At 41.3% G+C, this 27,771-nt stretch overlaps 1 protein-coding gene across 1 annotated transcript in view; it reads right to left on the reverse strand.

Annotated features, from left to right (window-relative positions):
* Positions 1-3,146: 3,146 nt before the first annotated feature.
* Positions 3,147-27,771, reverse strand: part of SKOR2 (SKI family transcriptional corepressor 2) — a 29,747-nt gene continuing 5,122 nt past the window's right edge. Inside the window, exons 4-8 of the mRNA XM_075488914.1 lie at positions 21,972-22,037; positions 21,494-21,592; positions 15,954-16,021; positions 5,723-5,787; positions 3,147-3,752 (exon numbers count right to left, since the gene is read on the reverse strand). Coding sequence (XP_075345029.1) covers positions 5,725-5,787; positions 15,954-16,021; positions 21,494-21,592; positions 21,972-22,037 — 296 coding nt within the window. The 3' untranslated portion in view covers positions 3,147-3,752; positions 5,723-5,724. The remainder of the gene's footprint in view (positions 3,753-5,722; positions 5,788-15,953; positions 16,022-21,493; positions 21,593-21,971; positions 22,038-27,771) is intronic.

The following is a 27,771-nucleotide window of genomic DNA, read 5'->3' on the forward strand; positions in this document are numbered from 1 at the left end:
AGTTGTAAGTCCTGGAGAAGCACCACAATGTCTGAAGGACAGAGCTCGAAGTGGTTTGGAGATGTGGGCAGTACAGGGAAACCCAACTCTGTGGGAAAAAAAGGACTGTCAATCGCTAATGAGCTTTCTGTATCTATTTATTGTTCATTCAAGCACCCAGGAAAATTCAAATCACAGCTCAGTGTGTAGCCTGTGCTGTGGGCTTTGCCATTCTCAGGGGATTTTGATGAAAGAAAGGCTAAAACTAAGATCTGTAATACAGCTATTACCTTTTGCCTCTCTTGTGGCAACAGCTGTAGAAGTAATATTTGGTCAATCATGCAGGTTTCTTAAAGGTGTTGACAAGCTGAACGTCACGTGTAAGAAAAGCTGAATGTTTATTTTCCACTCTAACACGACATTAATTTTATATTAAGGACAGCAACAATATGGGCTATCCTATACCAGTAAATTAACCGTGGCTGGGACCATTCCCACGTGGCACCGAAGAGCGGCACTCACACCACGAAACCCTTACCTTTCAGCTCAGGGTGGCCTCATCCAAACTGCCGTCGGGAAAGACGGCGTGTCTGGGTTGACTCGCCATCCATGCCGGGAACTGCTCCCCAGGACATTGGTGTGCTCAAACATAACCCTGCTGGGGCCACTGCAACGATTTAACTATATAGCTGAGTTCAAGTAGAGGGGAACATTAGTATAGACACAGCCTTAGGGTATGTATACTGCATATACAACCATATCAACTACTAGGTAAATCTTCCAGTATCCTCTTTTTTTTTCTTTTCTTTATAATGCCAGCTGGTGGAAATGTTGAGGGTTGAGTCTGTGAAACACAAGTGTTTAATGGGATCCTCATCACTTTAACATGTGCAAACTTTGTCACAAGAGGAAAGCGAACAAAAAGCAACCAGTGATAAGAAGCTTCCTTGGATGTTTACCCAAGTAGATTTGTTTAGGCGGTGGCTACTCTGTTTGTTTTCTAGGATCACGTTCTTCAGCTTTATCAGCGTGAGGGATGATTTTTTAATTCAAAATACTTCATTCATGTTTAATTCTGAGACATATGTTCCATCTTAACATTTGCAGTTGTGGTCTGTAAATCAGTTACAAACCAGACAAGAGTGTTTCCATTTCCTGACTGGGGGGTTTGGCATAACGAACCAAGTGCAAATTGGACATTTCAAGTTTGAATGTTCAATTTGAAACATAGTAGTTGCATATCCATTCTGTCATTTGTGTGAGCTATACATTTAAAACAGTTTCACAACTTCGACAACATACGGACACACTACTTGCTGTGGAAAGTCACTGGGGAACGTGATGGTCTGAACACTGCTGAGCAGAAAGTAGAAAACAAATAAATCTGCTGTAGATCCTTCGTGTCTGCTCCTGGGCCTGAACAGGCTGGTTCTCAAATGGTGGGGGACAACAGGTTACTCTGCACGCCTGACCACATCCAGGAGCTCTGGCGCTCAGAAGCCATTAGAGCAGTAATTTCTTATTGAGCAACAGGATTACTTTATGTCTGGGCAAAATTTTTGTTCTATAGTGGTAAAGCATTTTACCGTGACACTACAGTCGAGTTCATTCATCACAGAAAATATCATGTCACTCTGTACTATAATCTATATAGTATCCTGTATCCTGAATACTCTACGCAGCTAATTCCCCATCTCAAAAAGGATATAGCCGATCAGGAAAAGGTACATGAAGGCTACAAAACTATGGGACTGCTTCTGTTGGAGGGATGGCTATGCCTCTTCAACCTGGAAAAAAAGACAACCGAAAAGGCTCAATAGATGCCTATGAAATCACGACTGGCATGAAGAAGGTGGACAGGGATTGCCAGTAGTCAACTGGCAACTGGTCTCATCCAGTACAAGAAGCCCAGGGCATAAAATGAGGCTAACAGGTGGAAGCTCCAAACATCAGAAGCTGGGGTTTTTTTTTCCTCACAACCTGTATTTAAGCTGTGGCACTTATTGCCACAGGATGCTGTAAGCTGCTAAAAGCATGCCTAGGTTTTAAAAAATCACTGGATGAGTTAATGGAAGAAAAAAAATCCATTGGGGGTTATTCAAAACAAGACATCATGTCTAGATCAGAAAACCCGAGTCGTAAATCATTAGATGCCAAAACAATATTCTGGGAACATATCTCTAACTACTTGCATGCTTTCACAAAGTATCTGATTTCATCTACTATTGGGAACAGGGTACCGGCACAGATGAACTTTTGGTCTGACCTGGTCCAGCTTTTCTGGTGCTTTCGTTGCTTTTTTTCCACGCTACAAAAGCCATAATGCTGCCGGTTCAGTGAGTCTTGTATTTGAGTCTTGTCAGCTCACCTACTACAGGAGCAAACTACACAGGGAAGGGCACATAAACAGGCTGTGCCCTCCCTCCCCTGCCTTCCAGATCTGTCGGGCTGCGCAAAGGAACTGTAAAGCCAGCTGATTTAATCTCCTGGGGATTTGCTGGGAACGAGGGAAATATTGAGAGCACAACTCCGCGACACATCCAAATACCAGGGGTGGCTGAAACCACTTTCAGATGCTGGTGGTGCTGTATTGGTGTGGGCGATCTTCTACACAGTTGTATGCTCAGGGATGACACCATGCTTGGGACTGAGACCTTTTGCATGAAGATGAATTCCACTCAGGAAAGCCCTGGCAATCGGGGTGTTGCACATCATCAGGAAAAGACCTAGAAGACTATGGCTGCGGTCTTCAAAAGTCGACTGACTTTGGCATGTCTCCCTTTATTTCTGTGGAAGCAGAGTTAAATCAAATCCACAAGGCACTTCCTGAAATTCCACCAAATCTACTTCCAAACGTTTTCTAAATAACCAGAGGCAGAGGATTTCTGCCATGAAATACTTCAACACCTATTTGTGAATTAAAATACTTTTTAAAAGATATTTTTGGGGATAAATTTCCCAGTTCTTTTCTGTAGTGGAGTAAGTATAGCATTAAATTACAGGGAAGCTCAACTATTATCTCATAGTTTTCTTTTTTTTTTTTATTATAGACTTTTTATCCACATGAATGATAAAGAAACTACAACAGAGTTAAATACCTTTTTTGATAACAGTGATTATATTCTTAATTACACTCAATATTAAATTGTAAAATATTTCCAGGAGTACAATCTTAATTCATACAGCAGGCAAAATACCAGAGGAGGAAGGGGCTGAGGGAGAGGGGTGTGAGAATTTCCAGTCTGCTTTTAAAAAGCACTGTGTATGGCTAACGCTGCTCTATCCATCCATCCATCCAAATGTGGTTCTGGCCCATCTGGTAAGATGCGCATTTCTTTCCATAAAACAATCACTATTGAAAAGCAAAAGATGAACTGGCAGATGTTGTCAGTGTTTGTGACATTGAAAGGATCAGCAGTTCCCTTCACAGCTTATCTGTACAATTCTTCGAAAGCATTTTCTCTATCAAGTTCAGTAGTCCTTCTAAAAAACACAAAGACTTAAACTTTGGTACCACCAAAAAAGATCCAGGACAGGCATTTTTTAATTTTCTGTTGTTGTTGTTTTGTTTTTACTAATAAATGGCTGCTACATTCTATTTTACATGGTTGTCCATGATGCTTTGAGGTCACTTGTCCTTGGGTTCAGAGGAACCCTATTTGTTTGTTCTTTAAATTCCCAAGCCCTTCAATTTTCTCAGTCTTTATACAAGTCAGCTTTCTGAGTGGTGGGTTATAACTTACAAGGTAACAACTGCAAAAGATCCTGTGCTTCTGGGAATTAAAAAAAAAAAAAAAAAAAAGAAAAAAAGAAAGAGAGAAAATGTTACCAACACTAAGTCCAAGTTTGAGATTTCCTTACTCACAGAATTACAACATTTATTTACAATCCCTGAAAAAGGGATACACGTAAGTCACCTGCTCCAGAAGCATCCTCTGAGACTTTGCTAGTTAGTATCTGTAGAGTCACATGGGAATAGTCACATTAAAGATGAAGTGCAAATTGCAACTGACTGAAGTATGACTAAACACAACAAGACTTGCTGTGGAAAGGAACACAAAGCCCAACAAGGGTACCAAAGGATTGCCAAAAAACACAGAGCATTGAGTGGTTGCTCTGCAACACGCAGGGTCTTCACCCCCTTGGTGTATTGTGTGGGTATGTATGTGCATACACGTTTCTTCTTGAGGCATCTCTTTTCTGCTTGGCACACTGAGAATCTGAAATTGCTTCTGAACAATATAGCAGAGAATCGCAACTTGACTGATTTAGCTTAGCAGTTAAGTAACAACTAATCTTTCAAAAGCACTAGGGCCTACTTAGAGAAATCCCTGTTGTGTGCAGGGATGGTGTGCCACTGGAAACAAAAACAGCGTGAGAAACGCATCCATCCTTCACACTCTCAGCACATAAGCAGGAAATGCTCATAGCTGTGATGCCAGCACCTTCCTTGCAGGGCTTGTCAGCTGATGAAAACCTGATGCTGGGAACAAACGGTGCTGTTCATCTGATGCTGCCATCCTCAGGCAGACTTCTATTGTAGATCAGTGCTTTGGACAAGGCGCTCAGGTCAGGACCCGCTGCTTCTCATCTGGGGAGGCATACTGTTTTATTCAGGATATTAATATCACTGAATTTATTTTAAATCAGTGCTCAGATTAATGTAGACTCAACTGGAAAATGCTGGCAGTCAGTAAGAAAGTATGCACAAGAGGGCAAAACAGACCAACTTGATGCTTAGACTAATCTCCTTATCTCAGTAGGCAGAGCTCGAGGTCACGGATACTGGTTATCTGGTTACTCTATGCTTACTCCTAATGTTTTTATTTTTAAGTATCTGCTTCTTCCATAGCTCAGGCAAACCTCCATCATCTATACTATCAAACCCTTCTCAGATGCCCCAGACTTTCTCTTGAATACCTCTTTGTGCATTACTGAGGTCTCTATGTATGAATAGCTCTTTTTTTCTAATCCGCCTACTCCACCTCAGGGATTTTTTCAGTGAATCCACAAGCCAGATTTTGTGGCATAACACAGTAGCAGGGCTACCGGCTTTTTGCCTCTCTGTCTCCAAGCCCTAATCTTCTTGTTTTACCAAAAAAAAAGAGAATGTCATTTAAATGTTAAGGCTTTAGCACCTGAAACTGGAATCTCCCAGGCCACTGATGATGGAGACAGTGTTTCTTCTAACTGAACGCTTCTAAAAAACACTCCTGAAAAATGCAGTGTTGGGTTTAGGAAGATCCTGCACATGGGCAACAGGGTAATTGGCATCTGCAGGAGACTGAACTACAGAAGACAGTATTGGTGTAGTTCTGTAAAGCTCCCAAAATATACTGCTCTTTCCTAGAGCTGAAGAAGCTCCATTATGGGCAGAAAAATCCATCCCTACCTGCCTGTGTGTGAACGTTTACTGCACTGTGAATGCCAAGGTATTTCCCTCCTTTCACTGAAGTTATATGACCTTGATGCAACTTTCCAGTGCCAGAGAGTAGAAGCACATGCTCAGGCGATTAGGCCTGGATTCACCCAGTGGTACGTCCTACCCCACTGAAGCCTCGTAATTTGTGACATGTCAGTTATCAGCTTTAGACCATAGCACGACACCTCCACAGACAGAGCTTTTAGACCAGAATCAGTAACATCATGCAACAGAATTATTCTCTTAATTCTTGCAGTGCCTGCAAAGAAAAACATGACGGCCAGGCCAGGCAGAATAAGATCTCTTCTTTCATAAGCTCACCTTTAACTTTTGCTGAGGTGTGCACCGAGCTTTTCTTTCCTGATCAAGCTTGCTGCATAAGGAATCTGCAATGACACAGAAACAAAGCCACTGCTTTAAGCCAAGGTTTGACTAACAAAACATCCAAGCTGGAATCCCTGCAAATGAAAGGTTTTGTTTGCCTCCCTGTATCATTTTAGGAAACAGTACCTTAAATTAAAGGATTGAACTCTTTACAAAACTGCAAGAATGTTGAAGCAGAAATAAAATAAAAATGGCCCAAATTAAAACAACAGATAGATTTTAAAATCCAATGGAAAAGATATCTTCCGATGTTTTGTTTATATCAGTTGCTGGGAAAAATAAAGCCACCGCTCATTCTGCTACCTGTGAGATGACAAAAATCAGCTGTCTGTAACAGAGCAGGCAACAAACACTCATCTCTGCACAGATGAAATACAGCAGGGTGGGAGTATGAGACTTCATATATTTATATCACCATAATTAGGAACTTCATAATAGTTATCTCTGACTTGCACCAATCTGAGGGAAGCCACTGAAGCAGAACAAATAATTAAAGAAAAACAGAGAACATAGGCATATTAGGGAACATAGTTATATTTAGAAACAAAGTGGGATGATGTGCTCACTGGCTACTGGGAATACAGTACAGGGCTGCTCTTTTTCAATGCTGGGCCTTTAGAACGCAACAAAACTAAATCGCTCTGAGATTTCTCCATAGCTGGGAATCCAAGTGACTACAAACTCACTATTTTTCCATGCCGCCTTTTGGAAGGACTGTTGGAGGAATTCAGGTTGGGATCAGAAAATCTATGTCCCTACACTCCCAGGTGCTGCTGCACACTGAGGTGACCTGCTTCTGCTGTCAGGCACTCTAGAATATATTCACAAATAATGTCAAATACATTACTGCAAGCTGACAAATAGGCTGGGCTGAAGCCAGGAGCAAAGCCTTAAGCTGCACAAACAGCAAAAGGAACAGACAGGCAAACGCACAGAGTTCAAGTGACCTGCCCCACACACCTAATAACATACTAGAAGCACGTGAATTTACATCCATATCCACTGACTATATACCTAACATATATTCTTGTGCATCCCTGTTTTGGTTTTAATTAGATTATGCCTGCAGTATGCGAGGACGTTTGTGTGAGTTGTGCTCAGCGTGTCTCTGGGCTGGTATAAAGTGCAGTATCCGCAGTGTCATCTCTCTCCATCCCTGCCTTCCTTAATAAGGAAAAGAGCAGGGAAGGCTCAGGATGAGAGGAAAGAAAGGGGCATCTGCAGCTCAGGAACTAACCCTTTCACGTCTTGGGAAAGGAGGTCAATCTGATCGAAAGCAGCAGCACCAGGAAGCAGCAGTGTCTGCAAAGATGAGCTGTCTGGCTGAATAAAAGCAGAAGCCTTTTATGGGGGCATGTTGCTTCCCCCACTACACAGCCCTGTGAAAAGGGAAATGCATGTGCATGAACTGAGAGGATCAAACTACTGATGACCTGAAAAGACCCAGGATCCAGGTGTTTTGTCTGACTACTCTTATAACGCCTACCCTTCACAGAAGCTGAAAGCTATCAGGAAGCTTGCTGCCAGATCCCCCCAAAAAACAGAGCTCTCCCCTCCACCAGGTCCTCCAACAGAGCTGCCTTCCGGGGCACAGTGTTTGCAAAGGCTGGAAAACTCCTCTCCGAACTGCAGCAGAGAGGAGTATGCAAAGAAACTGTTTACCTGATCACCCATTTGCATGGTTTATATTCAAAAGGGAGCCACAAACAAAATGCCTGAATAAGCACATTTCAGCTGAGACCTGTGATGCTTCACCAACTGCTTTCTTCCTCTCTCCCACTCACAACGGCCAACAGGCAACATCGGTTTGCATGGCCACCAATTATATAGGACATCTCCCAAGCCGTACTGACCTAGATAATACAACAGGGTACATTCTGTCAGAAATTAACTGTTCTTAATCCACTTCTCTGCTATATTTGGCATATCAGTGTCTTTTCAATATGTGTTGGTTTATCCATCCTCCTGGTAATAAATGAAACTGGGAGAGGTAGGCATCCAATAGGGAAATGACTACCTTCTTCATGAGTTAAATCACCTACAATGTCATCTTCTACTTTTGTCATTGGAAGAGCATTTGGTAACTCCAGTGCTGTTCTGGAATAGTATTTAGGGTTCTTCATAACAATACAGTCCCCTTTTGCACATCCATGGTGACTGTTGCAATGCAGGATAGGATCAGCACTCAAATGGGCATGAAGATCCAATGCGTGGCCCTTACCAAAGTGTGTACACCCCTGCCAGAAATAACAGAAGTGCAGATAGTTCAGTTTTAAGTAGCAAGCAATCTGTTTCTTATGACTAAGTCCACATTAATAGGAAATACATTGCAATGGGAGCAGATCTGTAGGGTGCAGGAGAAAGACCCAGTGTCCATACTGCATTTCTCTTGGGGTTTTTTTCTTCAGGCTAGCTCTAGTCTGGTCCTGGGTACTGATCACCCATTAAGAGCTAGAGCACACTCCTATGTGCATTCCTGGAATACATCCTCATTTGCTTCATCCAGAAGAAATCCAGTTTGCAAGCTCTGAGTCTGCTCCACAACATGAACCAAAGCGCAGATAAGCAGACAGGATTGGGGATTCATTTCTAAAGAACGTCTGATCCCTGCTACACTTGGACATCAAAGAAGCTTCTGTACACCATCCTCTTTTTGAGACTTCACCTTTGCATCCCATCTCTAGGTGGGGTACATGATACATCACCCTGACTTCTGTTGCTTGAAGAGGGAATCTTCAGTACCCCAAAGCACTATTATCTGATGTGTATCTACAGGTATTTAGTTAAACAATTCTCATTTCCAGAGAGTGCACTTGAGACCTCAAGTCAGAACACTGTCCAGCCAAGACAGCCCTTCCAAATGCAAAGCATATTTATGCAGGAAAGGAGACGGATGTGCAGCTGAACTGCTACTGGAAAACTACAGTCTCTGCACACATGGTGCTTCTGGATAGAACGATGCTTCCCCATGCAGGCTTGGGAAGAGTGTCTGGAAAGCTGCCTGGCAGAGAAGGACCTGGGGGTGTTGGTTGACAGCCACCTGAATATGAGCCAGCAGTGTGCCCAGGTGGCCAAGAAAGCCAATGGCATCCTGGCTTGTATCAAAAATAGTGTGGCCAGCAGGACTAGGGAAGTGATCGTGCCCCTGTACTCGGCACTGGTGAGGCCGCACCTCGAATACTGTGTTCACTTTTGGGCCCCCCACTACAAGAGAGACAGCGAGGTGCTGGAGTGAGTCCAGAGAAGGGCAACGAAGCTGGTGAAGGGTCTAGAGCAGAAGTCTTATGAGGAGCAGCTGAGGGAACTGGGATTGTTTAGCCTGGAGAAAAGGAGGCTGAGGGGAGACCTTATTGCTCTCTACAACTACCTGAAAGGAGGTTGTAGAGAGGTGGGGGTCGGTCTCTTCTCCCAGGTAACAAGTGATAGGACAAGAGGAAATGGCCTCAAGTTGCGCCAGGGGAGGTTTAGACTGGATATTAGGAAATTTTTCTTCACTGAAAGGGTTATCAAGCATTGGAACAGGCTGCCCAGGGAAGTAGTTGAGTCGCCATCCCTGGAGGTATTTAAAGGACGTTTGGATGAGGTGCTTAGGGACATGGTATAGCGGTGGTCTTGGTAGTGTTAGGTTTACGGTTGGCCTCGATGATCTTAAAGGTCTTTTCCAACCTATACGATTCTGTGATTCTGTGATGCATGGGATTAAGGAGAAGAAAAAGCACGCACTGAGCCTTTGACAGCTAGCTGGAGGAGGAATGGAAGTGCCAATGGCTTGCCCTAGAGGGCGAGTCTCCACTATTGCCCTGTGAAAGTATTTATAGCCGTGTGGGCTGAGTTCAGAGACTCTTCCCTCCCGGGTGGGTAGTGGCATGTGCTCATGGCAGTGTACTGGTCTGCACAGGATGCAAGGCAACAGAGAGTCACAGCTGGAGTATGCAGTCTCTCCCCTATGTATTTTTAAGTACTGGAGCACACTAATACAGTAGAAAAAAGGATTTTGCAGACAGGCAATAGCAGAGGCTGGCTTGTGGCTCTCTGGTACATACACATCCATTTTGGATCACAACTTCTACAGATTCTAAAGGAAAGGAAGCTTTTACTTCTGTTTTAAATAACCATTAATTCTACAAGGCATTCCTTTTCTTTAACATTTGAATTTACTGGAGAAAGAGTCACAGCTCCATCCTATTAACCCAAGGCATACCCAGATGCATTGTCAAGATACAAGTTTCGCTCACCTGTCTTAAAAAAGCAGACAGTGACAAATAAAATTCTGGTGAAAATAGTACTTGTCAGCTCACTTTTCTGTACACAGTCAGGGATGTGTATGCTACCTTCAGCATCAAAAGGACATATTCCCAATTTGTACCACTAAACCTGGAGAGGAACTCCACCAAAAATCAAATGAAGATAACAGAACATATAGAAACAGACCTGCAGTATCATCCCAACTGCTAAAGCACAGAAGAAGAAATTAATGAGAAAAAATATAAACATCTCTCTGGTTTGAGGGGGGCAAGGTAATGAAATCTGCCTTGGAGTCTGCAAGACACAGTAAATAGAGTTCCAGAAATGCTCTTTTACCTGTTATTATCTGGGTGTCAGTGGACAGGCACTTCAGCACAAGATGCAGCTCAAGAAATCCAAGTGCCATTCTGCTGAACTGACGTTTGCCTCTAACATTCTTGTCAAGGTCAATCAATCTAGCTGGACCACTTTAAGCAGAGGACCAAAACAGAAATCCCAATAAAGCACTGCTATTTCCTATTTCCACTTTTTGAATATGGAGTGACAGGCATGCAGTGACCAAGGTCTCCGCACACAAAAATGTGGATATTCCTTCTTTGTATAATGAATACATTAGTTGTACAAAGCACCTACTTTCCATATACAACCTAAAATAGGAATTAAACCTACTGGTGCTTTTCTTAATTACAGTAGGACCCAGAGGAACATGATCTCATACCTCTAAAGATCTACCAACATTACCACATGGTAGATATTTTTCTTCTTTTAAACACTCCTTGTGAATCTTTAGAGATCAGGATGAAAGATGATGCAGAGATAGAAATCAACTTTGCAGGTAGTTCCTGATTTATTTTATTGTCTGCCTCTGAAGAACAGGGTTGATTCAAAGCAGCACTGAGAGTAGAAGGCCATCAAACATCAGAGGAGTTCCAGCTGGATCCAGTTCTGAGCTCTGAACATTATTATCAGCCCAAAGTTAGGCTAGTGAGGAGGAATTCAGTTCATGGGAGTATACATTAAAAAAACCCAAACAAAACCAAACCAACATTTTCCACTTGAGCTGGAAAGACAAGGGACTGCCTGAGTAATTCACATTTCTAACATGTCTCAAAGACCTGCTGCCTTTTACCCCTATGTAAAATTAGTGGGATTGATCACTACCTGATCTTAGTTATCTAAACCACAATGGCAGGGTGATGAACACCACCTTAGCTTTTCCTGATGGATAGGTTACAACTGTGGTCAGCGCTTCCTGGGAACCTACAAACTACTTGTAAGGGACCCCTGAAAGGAAATTAAGAAAAGCTAGCCTGTCTGCAGGAGCTTAAATTTGCTGCTTGGTGTTCTACTTCTCTGTGGCAATGTTTTAGAGGGGTTCACAAAAACATAAAAGGATAAAAATCGTCATGCTGGGAATACTGCTTCTGATCTTTTTCTCCCACCAGGCAGCTAGGAAGAAAGTTCATGCTTTTTAAATTTGATCCACTAACACAGCTGCTCAGAAGACAATATCAGACAGATACAGAGTCTCAAGCAGGAGCTGACTCAGTACTTTGTTAGGCTTTCTGGGCTATCCTGACAGATGAATTCTGGTCACACTGGACAGAAACTGACAACTCTAAAGGCAGGTGAGCTCTTCTGAGGCCATACCACATGTGCCATGTTAGAATTTACCCCAACCTGCTGGGCAGAGATTTCTTCTCGGTGGCCCTTTCTGTACAGCTTAATAACAGAAGCCAGACAATCCATGCCTGAAGTAAAATATGACCTCCAAGTACATGCACTGAACTTAGCCAATTTGGGAGACAGCGCTTTGAAGGAGGAAGCAGCAAAAAATGTATTCAGTGATTTAAGATCCATTTTCTTGTTAAATATGACGATCGGTTGCTTCCTGGCACTTGGCCGAGAGCTTGGCACAAACAGGTTGCAATACTTCCTGGTAGCTTCTCCAGACACTCTGACCAACTCCTTTCTCAACAGAAATTGCTGATGGCTGCACAACGTCCCACTGCTCCAGCTACCTACCAAGCCAGGTTATGTCCAAAGAAGTCAACATCCATCGCAGAGGATGGAACAGAACAGGACCCACCCTCCATTTTCCCAATGATCTGAACCTTACTCCTGACTTTCAGGAAGCCATAAAATATTTTTTTTAAAAGTCCGCAGCGGACAGAGCATTAAAATAAAAGCCCATTGATTAAACACTGCTTTAACTGAGGCTTTTAATGAAAAACATTAAACCCACGTCACTCCCACCGCTGCGGGTGTAGTGACGGCCGGGGAGCGGCAGAGGGCACCCGGGGCCCGCGCCAGCGCCCCCCGGAGCTGCCACACCACTCGGCGCGGCTGCTCTCCACGCCTGGCGATTTATCATCGCCTTCTGCATTGGAGTTTCACAATGTCACCCAAGAACTGTGAGAAAAAAGCGTTACGTTCAGTGTTCAGTACTGGCTGGGCATAAAGCACTACCTTCAAGCAGTCCTTTCCGTGTAACAGTCAGGTTACAGTGGGCGTTCACACCAGAAAGTTTTCAAATACAATTATATTTGGTTAATTATTTCATGCTTAGCTTCAGCTTGTTGTATTCCAGACATCTCTGACACATCAAACACTACAAGGCAGTTTAGTTTAAAGTCTGACTACCCAGTTACGCAGCTTGAAGCATTCCAGTTCAGGGTGAGTGAAACCATCGTTAGGGCAAAACCTGCCTCTGGTACCCACTGTTTCAAGAGATGCCTTCATAATCATGCACAAGTCTTCAGGAAGGACTAATTTAAGTTGTATAATCCTTCAGTGGTGAGAAAAGCCAAAAGAAACTGACTCTGTGCATTTATATTGTTTGTAAAATAAAAAAAAGCAATTAAGCCAAGTTCTGTGGCTATTATACCAGTAAATTTTGAGTTTAATACTACAAAGGTATACACCTATGAAGCTGTAAGTAAAATTAAGATGTGAGTATGCATTAAACACTTCTGCTTTTCACTTTGCACTTCTGTGTTAGCAAGAAAATTAGGTGTGGGCAGCTCTGTTAAAGCAATAGCATAGCCTCCCAGGTACATACAAAACAAAACAACCTACCCCTGTTAAAAATAAAACAGCAACAACAAAAACCACAAACAAGAAAATCAAACATAACCATGCTTTTTGTGTATTCTGCACCAAAAGCTTTAATTCATCCATGCCATAACCTAAGAAGGCCAAAGGGATTCTATTGTTAGCACATTCAGCTCATTAATCTTAATTCTAGATATAACCATACAAAATATTCACATGAATGAATAATAATAATATTCACATGAATGAATTAAAGTAACTGCAGGGATTATCACATCAAAAGTGCTGACTCCATTTAAGTTATCAACCAAAACATCACTGAAGATTTCTGCACCCAGTTTAAACAAACACACTGGTTATTTGCAGCAGTCTCTCAGTTCTTCATATGCAAACATCCTTTTACTGGTCTCACTGATACACAACTGTTGTGGTTTAGCCCCAGCCGGCAGCTAAGCACCACGCAGCCGCTCGCTCACTTCCTCCCCCCCCCGGTGGGATGGGGGAGAGAATCGGAAGAGCAAAAGTAAGAAAACTCGTGGGTTGAGATAAGAACAGTTTAATAATTGGAACAAAATAATAGTAATAATAATAATGAATTATAATGAGAAGGAAAACAACGAGAGAGAGAGAGAGAGGAACAAAACCCAAGGGAGGGAAAAAAGGGGAAAAAAAAAAAAAAAGATACAACTGCTCACCACCCGCCGACCGACGCCCAGCCAGTCCCCAAGCAGTGATTGCTACCCCCCGGCCAACTCCCCCAGTTTATATACTGGGCATGACATCATATGGTATGGAATAGCCCTTTGGCCAGTTTGGATCAACTATCCTGGCTGTGCCCCCTCCCATTTCTTGGGCACCTGGCAGAGCATGGGGAGCTGAAGGGGGGGGGAAAGTCCTTGACCAATGTAAACACCGCTTAGCGACAGCCAAAACATCAGCGTGTTATAAATATTATTCTCATACTAAAATCCAAAGCACAGCACTATACCAGCTACTAGGAAGAAAATTAACTCTATCCCAGCCGAAACCAGGACAACAACCTGCCTCGCCAATACCAGGAGGGACACCCAAACGTGAGCATAAAGACTTACTGATGACTAGACAACATTTCTATTCATGATAATTAAACTCAGGCATCCACAGTGAGTGAAGAGGTCCTGAATTGTTGGTGCAGTACATTAAATGTTGAAACTATTCTCTGTAAGTACATTCAGGCAGCTCTGTTTAATGATTAAATGACTATTAGTCTTTCTGTAGCATGCATCAGTAAGTGAAAAGGGTGTGAATTACATGATCATATTTCTTTTCCTGCCCGAGAAAAAGCACTACACTGAACTTTGTGATTTCTCCACTTCTTGTAAATCAGAAAAACCACCACGGCTGGCTTGCTGGAGGTCTGGGTTATCCAGTTTCAGAAACAACTTCACAACTGGGCCACAAAGTGAATGGCAGAGATGATCCATTCTCTCCCTGGGAGGAAGAGTGAGTTAGCTCCAAGTTCAGCTGACACAAGAGATAAAGGCTGAAGTGGGCCCACAAACTTTGTGCTTAAAAGTGCTTCACAGCAGGAATCAGACAGGTCACCTGCCTCAAGTCCAAAGCAGCAGGGGAAGTACTTTTCAGGATGGCATCCTAATTACCATCTTCTGTGACAATGCAATTCACAGATCAAGTTAAACTCCTTGCCTGGCATCGGGAGACAAAGGGGAACACAGTAACAACTGGACGCATTAAAGGAAAAGAGTGGAGACCAGCAGCAAAAAATCTCCAAAGATGTTCTGGACTTGAATTTCCTCCATAAACAACCTCCTTCAAGCACCCTCCATCTCACATTGAAATCTCTGAAGTCAGCAGGAACAGGGAGCAGGAATGTTCAGCAGCTCTAAAAATAAGGCCACTCCTAAATACCTCTAAACATAGGTGCACAAGTTTGACAATCCTGGCCTTCAGCTTTATTTTTATGTCCTAACCCATCAATTAGAAAATGACAGTACCAGAAGGCTGGACAATGCTTTCTCTGCACCAGGAAAAACTTAGATGCTCGAGCACAGGGCTGATTCAGGTAAGTGGAGATATTTGGCAAGCCCACCTCAAAAAACCCCTGTTGAATAATGTCAGACCGATCACAGAAAAAGCACTAGCAAAACAAGCATTAGCTGATAGCCTCCCATTCATTATGATGCCTTGCTCTTAAAACCACACTAAGCAGTATCTGAGTAAGAAACAGCTTCACATACTCCACCCCTTGCTTGTACTGGATTAAGTATGTCAAGTTTTCAAAACAGCACAGTTGTATGCAATGATCTAGAGTTGCACTAACACACATGCGAAATCCCTCTTGGTTTAAAATAACAAGCAAGAGACCAAACAGCAATGTGTGCCTGCACTGAACTGTGTTTTGGTAACTCGATCCTTTACTGCTGAGTTAAGCACTTCTTATAGTGGCTGAAATTTGAAAAAGACACTTCCTAAGGTTTATTTGCCAGTGAGAAGCTGGCCTCGCACCGATTCCCTACTGAGGGCTGAAATGCACCCCTTGGCAACTCGTACAAGGTAGAAACATTTAACTGCTTAAGGTTTACTGATTCAGTCCTCATGTTTCTCTCTGAAGAAGCACCTCTCCGTGTTGATTCAACACATTTCATTCAGTTGAAACACGAAGACCCATCTGGTTACTGTATGAAAGTAAATCTCCAGGTAATTAGACTCTAAACCAGCTGAGAACTGCATGCTTACATCTTGCTAAGTATAAGGTAATATGAGCTCAGTAATAGTACATCTGTATGGCTCACAAAGGAAAAGTTTGAGGAGTGCATTTAAAAAACAAAGCGACAGTTCATAACATTTTTAGCAGAGAAGGCAAACTTACAATTTGTAGCTGCTGTACCATTTCTTCTCTGTATGCCAGTTCCCGCTTCATCTGATCTTGAAAATTATCTATAAGAGGGAAAAAAAAAAGTAGATGCAGTAATTAAAACAGAGACCACACAGCAGAATTCATATAAATCAAATGAAATCAAACCCAATCACTACTGAGGAATTGTGAAGCACTACAAAGCCCTTCACCCAATTAAAATGCATGCCTAACAAAAACTTCTTCTCTAGTAGGAGACACTGTAGACAACAGAAAAACTGTGGAAAAATCAGATTCAGCTTCTTCCCCAATTAGCAAATGTAGGCTGCTAAGTTTCTGTTGCTAGCATTCATTCTCACAGTGATTTTCTCAATGGGCCAGACTCTGCAGTCATTAGTCAAACTTCTACCAACACTGAAGAGAAGAGCAAAAGCTGCTCTTCTTTGCTTTGGCATAAATCTGTTAACATCAATAGGGATGTCCAATATGTGAGAACAGAAAGCGTTCAAGGATGCAGGGTTTGATTTGTAGTTTGTAACGTAGTGCTGACGGCTTTGAACAAAACTCAGACTAAAGCTCCATAAACAGTGACATGGAACTCAGAAGGGAAAAAGTCTTTGAAAGACAGATCCTAGATAGCTGGGTTACAGCACAGGCCAGCCTTCCTGCTCCAGTAGCTCCTCCTTCCTTTATTTTCCTCCTCAGTAATCATTTCAGACAAAACTTAATTTGGTAGAAGATTAACTGCTGGTCTGCATTCTATAACATTGCTGTTGGAGGTTGGGAAAAAGACAGAAAAATATAAACAAAACTATTGACAAGAAGCAAATAACTTGGAGAGTTGCATGATGGAGACCTGGGTGCAGTGATGGACTATTAAATGGAAGAGGAAAGAAAACCCATTCCAACCAACATAATTTTGATCCAGGAGACTGAAGTCTGTCCTGGACCACGGGAGCAGCAAGGTGAATGCCAACAGAAAACAGCATGAAGCATCTCAACACCCAGAGCTTGGAGAAGGGCACTAAAAGGCCAAGGCAGCTAAAATGGTTTATTTACAACTAACCAATTAAAAGAGTTAAATAGTCATGCTGGTTGCTGGGACACTAGCCCAGGACTCAGGAAGCCTGGGTTCAATACATGCTCTACTGGACTCCGTGCCTCCATGCCTCCTTTCATCACCACTAAAGCAGGAATAATAGCACTGCTTCATCTGCCAAGTGCATTGGGAGGATTAATGGATTAAATGACTGTGGGATTCTTTGATAGCACAGTAATGGGAGTCACAGAAACACCTAAATTGCAATGAAGAGATTTGAGCCCAGGTGAGAATGAGCGGCTCCTATTAATACTCTGTGTGCTGCCGCAGTGCTGGGAGCTCACCCACTCCCAAACCAGCTGCAGAGCCTCGCCACGACTTCTCAACCCCAAAAGCAGGAGCAGGAAGGCAGTGAGCAGCCATGGCACAATACAGTGGAGAGGAAGGATGTACCTTGCCTGTGGGGAAAGGGGATGTGTCCCCATCAAGTGTGGGCACGGGAAGGGGCTAGAAGAAAGTACAAGAGGACAGAGTTCCGTCCTCCTCTTTCACACAAGAACTTTGCCCTCTCTGAATGACGAGCAAGTTGTTGTTTAAAAGGCAAGGAGGCACTTTAGGACAACAAGAAAATAGCAATGAAACAAAGAAAGAGTGAGAAAATTTGTCAGGCTGAAACCATCAGGATCCAGCACAGCCACATAGAAAAGGACATGATGACATTATCTTAATAAATTTCTTCAGATTTCAAGTAAATGCCCACAGAATTTTTCAGCCTATTCCCTCTACTCCAACTCGACCAGAAAAAGAAGCCGACAGAAATAAAGCAGGTTTGCAATTCCTCTCTTCCTATCCCAAAAAAAGCTGTGCAGTATAAAAAGGCGACCGCCTCCTGTCCTGGTCACTAAAGGCTGATAGACCTGTGCTAGCTACTACTGAGGTCCTCCAGTTTCACGCTGAGTAGGCTATATGGATAAATTTTCCTTCTCTCCTCAACACTTTCCTCTCAACTGCCTCTTCACAAGCTTATCACCTCTCAGAACAAATAGCTCAGAAATCTTGCTTAGTCCTGCACTGCAAATGTCCAAGCTCACAGTGGAAATGGGGTGTTAATGGTAAGGACAGTGTTTTTTCTGGCAGCATTTATCTGAGTCTGAATGCTTACAGACAAAGCCATGAGCAATACCCAAGAGAAAAGATATGAATATTTAAATAGTTTTCTTAACACAAAATTAAATACTTTAACTATCCAGACTACGTCTCTGCCATTTTATTACCACATTGTTAAATGCAGCCGGATGAAATGCGTGCCAGCTGAGACCAAAGGTACAAACCAGTGGAGGGTTCTGGGAGAACATGCTGTCAACTGTGCACAGGTGCTCATATTTCTATCAGGACAGCAAATTCTTTGATTTTCTTCAAGTGATCTGATCTCTTTATTTTCTTCAAGTGATCTCTGCGTTGAGAGATCTTCTAGGCAAAGGAAAACCTCATCTGCAGCTTTCAAGTACAACAGCAATATAAAAAATAAAGGTGCAAACATCAGAGGACAAGGTCTGCTGTTTTATAAATTATCACAGGCCACATTTCAAGCAGGTACAAGAAGCCACAGAGAAGCGTGCAGCATAGTATTGCTAAATGAGCTTGCAAATAAGATCAGTTTCATTTAACAGTGATTTCCATGAGAACATGGAAACCAAACACCATTTACATACAACACTGCATAGCACTGCTGTGGGTGGTGGTTTGATGCTATTAATGTGTAATGCCCCAAACATGCTCAGTTCCAAATGCAAGACCCAAAAAAAGGTGACTTTCAAGTTAACTCCAGGTAACCCAACAGGAGCATTTTCTAGAGAGACACAGTATTACCTTCCACATCTCACACATTGGCTCCCTGCTGAAACAGGGATGAATTTTCTCCTTTTTAAAAAAGGTTGAGAAGACTTAAAAGCCAAAGGCTCCTCACTTACCCACAGACAGTGCAAAGCACAGGGAGAACCACCCCAACCCGTGCGAGTGAGAATTACCCTGGCAGTGTGTTCCTGTCCTCAGCAGCTTCAAGGATGGGACAGAGATCCAGTCCCCATGGCCACTCAGCCCAATGCTGCGGTGAGCCAGACTGGGATAGAAAGCCCATTACCTGCCTGCTCTTCACTCCCTCCTACAGCCTCAGGTGTCTCCAAGCCATGACAAATCCATCAATACAATTTTAATTTTACCTCCATTTTCCTTTAGCTGGATCTCTCCCTAGCTCCTCCCTATCCAATACCACCATAGGCAGTTAGTAACTTGGGAAACCTGGCAAAACAAATAATTTCTAATACCTGACCTAAAGCAGCAGCCCCGTCCAGCAGCGAGAGCCTGGAACAGACCCCATCTCTTTTGCTAGAACACGTACTGCTCTAGAGGACAAACCACACTTATCTTGGATTTTACACTTATTTGTTTTACAAAGACCCTTTTTCTTGTTTTATTATATGTGGAGGAGGGGTGGGGTTTTTTTGTAAATCTAAATCTGTAAATAGGTTTTACAGTCACTTGTATATATTGTTTATAGCACGTTATCTGTTTTCTATTTTAGTCCTGAAGAAAATTGACCACTACTTTGTGGTACATTGAAACCACATATTTTTCAAGCCGGCATACACAGTCGCCACTTCCTTGGTTGGCCATACGTGTTGTTTTCTTTTATTTGAATTGTATTTCATGTGGTTTAATTGCAGTGTTTATTTACATGGCAATGACAGAGCATTAATTTTACTGTAGAAGAACAAAAGGATAAATGAATGACCTGAATGGCAAAACTCCAAGATGCCATTTCGCCAATACCACACATCAGTGTTTTGATCTACACAAATTATTTGAAAATTACCTCACTCCCAAATCCATGTAATGATTGAATTTATACTGAAGGATGAGGTTATCCTCCTTTCATTAATACCTGTATCACCTCAGGCGGCTCTTCTCCTTTATTTATGAAGCTGTCTACATCTTTCGATATTTGGGCTAAAGATTAAGTCATTCCCAAAGTCCTCGCACTTCCTTGCTTCCCTGAACTTACTCTATCTGATGCTACAGAAAGGGGGAAAATGTATTTTCTTTAAATAATAGGAAAATGCTGTCTGTGTTCCCACCTTTTCCTGCAATCCAGGGAGGTGCAACATTCCTCAGCTTGCAGCAGTGGGTTTTGGTTGACTGACTTACCTCAGGGGTACTGGCAATACTGTTTTTTGTCCCTGGAGTTTTTATGAAGAAACTCAGAGGACTAACAAAACAGAGAGTTTCTGAACTCTTCAAGAAACTATGATAAACCAGCACGAGGGCATTTTGCATTGAGTGCTGGTCAAACATTTCAGTCACGCAGGAGTTAAGAGAAGTTAGCAAATGGCAGAAGAGCCTGACAATTAGTCTGGGAAGGTTTTAATGTATCTATCTTGGCTTACTGTGAGTAAAGTAACTCTGCAGTTCTCCATCAGCGTATAGTCTCACAGGAAAACAAGGACAAAAATTGAGAGTTTAAAAAGCAGAGTTTAAAAAAACCTCGCATCATCAACATTAGGAAAATATTGAATGGAGATGCTGTCAGACCTCCTTTGGACTTCATGAAGAAGCAAAAGGTGGGTGCAAACATGCTTTTTCCTTTAGGTTGCATTTAATACTGAACTGGGGGGGACTGTCTGGGCAGGCAGCTGCAGAGCTGTGACAGCCAGGCATGGGGAAGCCTGCACAACAGTACTGATCTCTGTGTGGTGCTGTGTTACAGATGGGCAAAGAGCAATGGAGATGCCCTGATCACTCCAGCTCTGTAACACTACATTCATTGCATGTTAGAGAGCCCTTACTGTGTCTTCTACCTTGTCCTGATCTACATGGGATTTCTCCTGGAGTGTAATTCAAAAGGTCAATCAATAGGTCTTTTTCCATATCCTTGTACATGCAGTTCAAGTTTCTGGCAGCTTCACGAAAACCCTACTAAGTGTCCATTTTGTTTTCTTTTATTTAACACATGCCCAGCACATTCCATCACCCCTGGATAACAGCACCCCGCTCATCAGTCGTGGTGAAAGGGCCATCTCAAATAGCCCATCTCAAGAGGAAAAATCCAAACAGGTCTTTCTACTCCTTAAACACAGGCAAAATCAATTCTCCAGCATCAGCTAGAACCATCTAAAGATGACTATGAAGTACCTTGTCTTCAAAAGCCTCCAAGAAGCTGGTTAAGATCACCGACATCACTGTACCCCAAGAAGCCCCAGACATGTTTCTGTCTACTCACTGTATTCAATGTTATCAAAACCAGTAAAATATACACCAAAACAGACATTCAGCTTCATATTTTCTCTACAAAAGGCCTGCTTGAGCAGCCTGAAAAGCCACAGCAGAAGTGCCATCAAGCTCAGCAGAACTAAGCCAAAGGTCCTGGCAACACAACTGAGAACATACCTCTCCCCTTTTAACAATCTGACAACAACCACCCACCCACAAATAACACCAAAACCACAGATATGTGTCTTACTGAAGACTGGGAAAGATGCATTTCCTTTCAACACCTGGAATTCCTGTTCTAGTCTCCTCCGTAAGTCGATCTGTTCAAACAAAACCTTCTGGAGTTCCTCTAACAATGAGAAATGAAAAGTGGTTTTGCTAATCTGTATAAATAATTCTTGAAAGAACAGTTGCAGAGCAATTCATTACTATAAGACAAAATATTTTAGCAGTTATTAAAAAAAAAAAGTGTTGCATAGACCTACAATAGATTTTGTGCAGAAAGCCATGAATATAAATCAATGTAATATATTAAAGTATTATATTAGTGTCATGTATTGATTGATATATATGCATTAATCTCAATTATATCCACCCAAAGGTCCATATATTATTCATGTTACTTGACAAGCTTAAAATATGGTGCAGAACAGAAGTGCCCCCATTATCCTAATATTCTCTTAAAACAAAGAGCAGTTTTATAACGTAAGAGGCCCTTATTATTTTACCTTTCCCCATGTTTTCTATATCCTTCTTCAGTGAATGAGGTGAATTGGTTTCTTGTGTGTGTTCGCCTTAAAAAAGAGAAAGAAAAAAGTTATTGATTTACCGATATTGCTTTTCATCAGTATTGTCCTTACTACGCAACTGCTTCAGAGAATCTGGAGAAAAAAAAAAAAAAAGAGAAAAAAAATATACAGAAAGAGTAAGATTGAGGTTTATCTACATATCTCCACGTGCGCAGCACAAATGTTTGCAGGACTTGTATTTGCTTCTAGTTTAGTAAAGTATCTACCTACACCACGGCCTCCCACACACAAGACCTGATGTCTCCTCGATATCTAGGAGAGCTCCTCTTGCACGTCGTCTGCCGAACTGATCCCTGCTTTCACTCTAATCCCTCTTGAAGATGCTCTTATCGGAGAATGACTAGGAGCGAGCTAGGAAAGGTGCAGAGTCTTTTCTACAGTCTCATCTCCTCTCTTCACAACGAGAAGTCCATGCTATCTAGCTGGGCAGGACCCTGTTCCCAAAGCCACAGGCAAAATCCTTTTTGCACCAGCCTCATTGCCTTCATCAGCTCTTTAACTTCATCATCTTCTAGAGCTCTATGGCATGGGTTTGTTGTAACTGGATATAATTTATATCCAGCTGAGATAAAATTAACATTAGTGGTATTTGCATCTAAAGGATACACCTCTGAGGTCAACCAATTCAGAGACTTCAGTCTTAGGTTGCTCACATAACTTTTAATCATATAGTAGTAAAGAATTTTCTAGATAACAGAATTTGACTGTTTCCAGATATATACATGCTACTTCTTTCAGCCTTTTTCCTTTACAAATAAAATAAAATAAAATAAAATAAAAATAAAATAAAAATAAATCTTCACAAGGTGTTAAGTTCACCTGGATGACAGTTTGACTTAAATATGAACCTTCTGATAGAATGTGTTATTTTCATTATCCTCTGGAACTGTGAAATTTTCCTCTAATTTCTATGAACAGGGTTTTGAAACAAAAAGCTATGAAAAAATGTTTTTAAAAGAAAAAAATACCACTTTAGCAGAAATTAATGGGAGATTTGCTGTTATTTACAGCTGAAGTATAAATGGACTCTCAATAATTAAGAAAATATTTGGTAAATAACCAATTATTGAACTAATTGGACTAATTCTTGTTTTAGTCCAGCCAGTAAATACACATCATTAACTCTACTGATGAGTAATCACAAGACAGACATACATGTAAAGCTACTCACGTGTTTGTGTATTTGGAAGAAAGAATCATGGAGGAAATACCTTGGGTTTTTTTGAAAATAAAAAGCCATAGTACTGAATAGGTCACCACACAACAGATAAGATAGCAGCTACTTAAAAAACCTATACTGTCACCATGCATTTGATAGTAGGTCATCACAATAAGCTAATTTTAAAGTTGAATTGGAAAGTCTTGTTTTATATGCAGTCAGAAATCTTTTTGCAAAACATTTATTTCTGTTTTTAAAAATCAATGCATTCTTATATCCAGTAAACCTTGAAGTCACAGTATATGAAACATATCCAATAGCTATGCATTTTAGCATCTGCTATCTCTTTGTTCCTTAAAAAAAAAGCAACCACTCATTCAGGCATATACATTTACAACTGATATCTGGTGCCAGCAATTCCATTTTAAAAATCTGTTTACATAACACAATGATTTAAAAAATCATTTTTGTATGATATTTGATAGAAACAAAGTATTTTCTACAGGTAAGTTGTCTCACCACGCTAAAAGAAATAGCAAGCTTAAAAATACATCACCTTTTGGGCAGTGGTGTTTCCATAATGTAAAATGGTCTTTTTTTTTTTTAGTTAACATAATTGTTTTAAACAAGATTGCTAACAAAAGAAGTATTTTGTTAGATAAATTAGGGTACACAAAATCAGAAAGAAGGAATTTAAGTTTAGGAAGGGTATTTATTGAGTCATAAATACTAGTATATTTTTCCAATCAATTTCTTTCATTAAGGCATTCTTTTCTGAATGTTTTATGTGCAGTTCTGAGGGATAACAGACTCACAGACAGAAGGTAACTGGATTCTTCAAGGGGGAGGAAGAGAAGGGGGAAGAGACTAGATTCTAGCACAGAGGGGGAAGAGACTAGATTCTAGCACAGAGCATGGCGGCAACATAGCTCTTTCCCACTTGCTCGATTGAGCTTTCAGGGCCATATGATTTGAGGCTGCCGACTCGCTGGGACTGAAAGAACTGCATCAAAATGAAAACAAGGGCATGTAGCATAAAGAATAACTTCTCCAGCATCTGCAGCCTCCCTACTAAGCTACCAAAAAGGCTTAGAAAATTCCCCATCCTTGCCCCCAAAATAAGTAAAGAACAGGATAGGAAAAGCAAAGGTATTTAAAGGCAAAACCCAGCACATATGATTTTAAAGAATAACTGCATTTTTAAACTGCTTTCTGATGTTCAAAAAAAGCCTCAACATTATTATTGTTAACGGTAATAATAATCAGATGGGTTTCACCTTTCCCGTCCCCCTGAAAATGACAATCGGGAGCCTGCTCTTCTCCGTTTTTCCATACTTCCCAGAGGCCTCATCATGCATTGTGTACTGTTCTACCTTAATTGAAAGGGAGGAGGTATTGAATATTTAACCAGCTTCCTTTCTCTTAAATGTTAATTAAAAGCTAAATAGGTGTTTAAAAACAAACAAACAGAAAGACCAAAGAATTTTAATCAGCCTAAGAAAAAAATCACTTTCCCTTCTAATAGCTCCACCATAACTCACTTGGGCCTTGTCTACACACAAACTTGTAGCAGCATTTAAAACAGCAGCACTGAAAGCTGCGCAGCCCCCCCGGTACGGACACCTAGGTTTTCTTTGAGAGGCCTATTTCAGTTTATTCAGAAAAATCGAACTATACCTCAACCATCTATTGGCTAGGGGGAAAAGGGGATGAAGTATTCATAGCCAGTTTAAACTGCCTCAGCTAAAGCTTTTGGTATCTCTGTTCTTCCCAATTAGCTCAGGTGCACAGACATTGTTATTCTGGAATAAAGGTACATGGGTTGTATTTTACACAAATGGCTTTCTTAACCTGGAATGTGAACATCCACCCACGGAGGAAAGCAGAAATTATGCCTGTGAGTAGACATACCTCAAATTACTTTATAAGTACTCTGAAAACCAGAGGTCCCGATTTGTACATTGACGCAACCTCAGCTCTTGTGATGCCACCATTTTATTAGCTCTACACCCACTGGAATAGTTAAGATTTGAATTTTTAACACAAGAAATGAACAGAAACGTTTTTAAATTTATGCTCCTCAAAAGAAACGCACATTGCCCTCATTGTACAAAACCAAACCAGACATAGCTAGGTTACCTCTTCATGCTCTGCCACCTAGAGCAATCTCCTGTAATCCTTCCTTGAGAAGCTCTCAAAGCACTCTTCAAACAGCAGCTAAAAATTTCCATGCTGGCCCAGACAACTCAGCTATATCAATAGGCAACTGATTTGCCCAGCACAGAGCTCCAATGGACCGGGAACATAACTCTGCTCTCCTGACTCTCAGCCCTGTGCCTTGTCCTCAACTCGTACTCTCTACAATTTACATCTGCAGTGCCAGACCACATCAACCGAAATCATCCACTTGCTTGTGTCTCAGCATCGGCCCTATTATTCCTGGATGGTACTTAAGTATTGCAGAGCACATGATTCCTGCCAACCAGCTCTGCAGCTCACTCCTACCAAGTGAGCTTTACCGTTGTGAAGCCTGCAGCATCGATGGTCTACCATAACTTAAACGTCCACTGGTATTTTTAGCTGGAGAGAGCACTGTCTGCAGACACAAAGAACGCAGCAGTGAAGATGTTGGTATCTTCTGGGTATAAATATATATATATATCCATTTAAAAAATATAGGCAGATGTGAATCAGCAGACTTTCAGAGCTCCAAAGGCTCCATCTGTATTTGAAATTAATTACTCGCTTTAAGACACACACAGTTCTTGTGTATGTCCTGAAGAAATCCTACCCTTACTGAAAATATTCACGCATCATGCATATTCATACCGCTTTTTGGGGGAATAATCAATAGGATAATCAAGACTTGGGAAAATATACCTATTTTAGGAAACTCAATAAGCATCTTCTAAGTGCTTTTTTGTACTGGGGGTGATATACGTCTTACAAAATCTGAAGCTTCAAATGTTAATTTGCCCTGAAAGTGGTTTAACTTTAAAACAAACTAGTTCTTTTTTTTTTTTGCACAGATAAAGCCTCATTTGTAACCTCAATTTAAAGTTTAAAACATGAACATCTGATTAAAACACATCCGCGTTGAAGTACTAACGGATAGAGGAGAAAACAGTTTCAGGATTTCAAACTGAACATTCAAAAACTGTGACCAACTTAAAAATATGAAATGTTTTAGAGAGACAGCAAATCAGTTGGCTTTTGGTCTGAACCTTATGCATACATCTGGGAAGTATTTCAGAACTTTATTCTAGAAGCACGAGGGCTAGAAAATTTCTGCTTCTTGGTTTGTTTTAAATGGAAGGCAAAATTCTCACCAGATTCCAGAAGATGGGGCTTTAAAAAAAAAAAAAACACAACACACCTAATATTGTGAGACTTGCAAAAAATAAAGAAATTCAACAACGTTCCACCCTCTTTTAATAATTCAAAGAGAACTCCTGAGCTCCTTAGTAATAACAGAAGAGAAAAGAGACAGGAATAGTAAATAAGGACCCAGTTCTACAGTCCGTCTGCAGTTTTGTTTGTCGTGCAGATCCACGTATTCATACACAATCTTATCTACTAATATGCAGTACTGGGTCCCACATCTGAAACTTCACCTCGTCTTCCCCCATTTCAACTTTTAACTACTTTGCTTTTTTGCAAACACTTTCCATAATAAAATGTTATGTCTTTTAACTTCTGGATCCAATGCTTTACCACTTATCCCAGTAAAGACTACACAACCATCCAGTCTGCTATATATAATGCCGGGCTGTTTTCAACCCTCTGCGAGCTACAGTAAATATACAGCAATTGCACCAATATTTGCAGAGTTATTCTAGATATATATTTAAGAGTAAATGAAAGAAGAATCTGGCTCACCATTTCTAGCCTGAATTTTCCTGAAATGCCTGCCAAACCATCTTTTATAAATCAAAAACCAAAAATGGGGAAACTGTAACAAGATTTGAGAAGGTGACTTCAAGCTGTTATTAACACCCAATTTTAGAGCTCACGTTTCTCATTAAAACAGATAAAAAATTAGATTGGTTGGGGAACAGCTTAGAGAACTCAACTTAAGAAATACGCAGTATTTGCAAGGCAGCCTTGCAACACTGCTGTGTGCCAGACACACACAGCTCTTCTACCCTTCAACTCCAGCTGCTGGAGGAGGGTCAGGATGGCAAACCGCAGCTTTCCCAAAAAACTGGACCAGTTACGTAAGTTAGTCACAGTTATCTTTCAAAACCGCCACGGGAATCTGAATAATTTTGAGCTCTTTCCGAGCACTGCCTGATAGAAAAGGAAGGGGGATTTTCACTGACAGTTTACTGGCTATGCAGGACGCACGGCTACAGGATCTTCAAGCCCATATCTATTTCAGCCTTGGAAAGAGCTCTGCTTATTATGAATTTTTAAGTTAATTGACACATTGAGAATAAGAAGCAAACATACGCACTTACAAATGATCATCTCTGGCACAGAAAATACTGCTTTTGTTTTAAGATTCTCTTTACTAGGTTTAGTTAATAAATACAAGTCCATCTCACATGGAGAGGAATT

Source organism: Mycteria americana, assembly GCF_035582795.1.
Source record: "Mycteria americana isolate JAX WOST 10 ecotype Jacksonville Zoo and Gardens chromosome Z unlocalized genomic scaffold, USCA_MyAme_1.0 Scaffold_18, whole genome shotgun sequence".
Classification (NCBI taxonomy): domain Eukaryota; kingdom Metazoa; phylum Chordata; class Aves; order Ciconiiformes; family Ciconiidae; genus Mycteria; species Mycteria americana.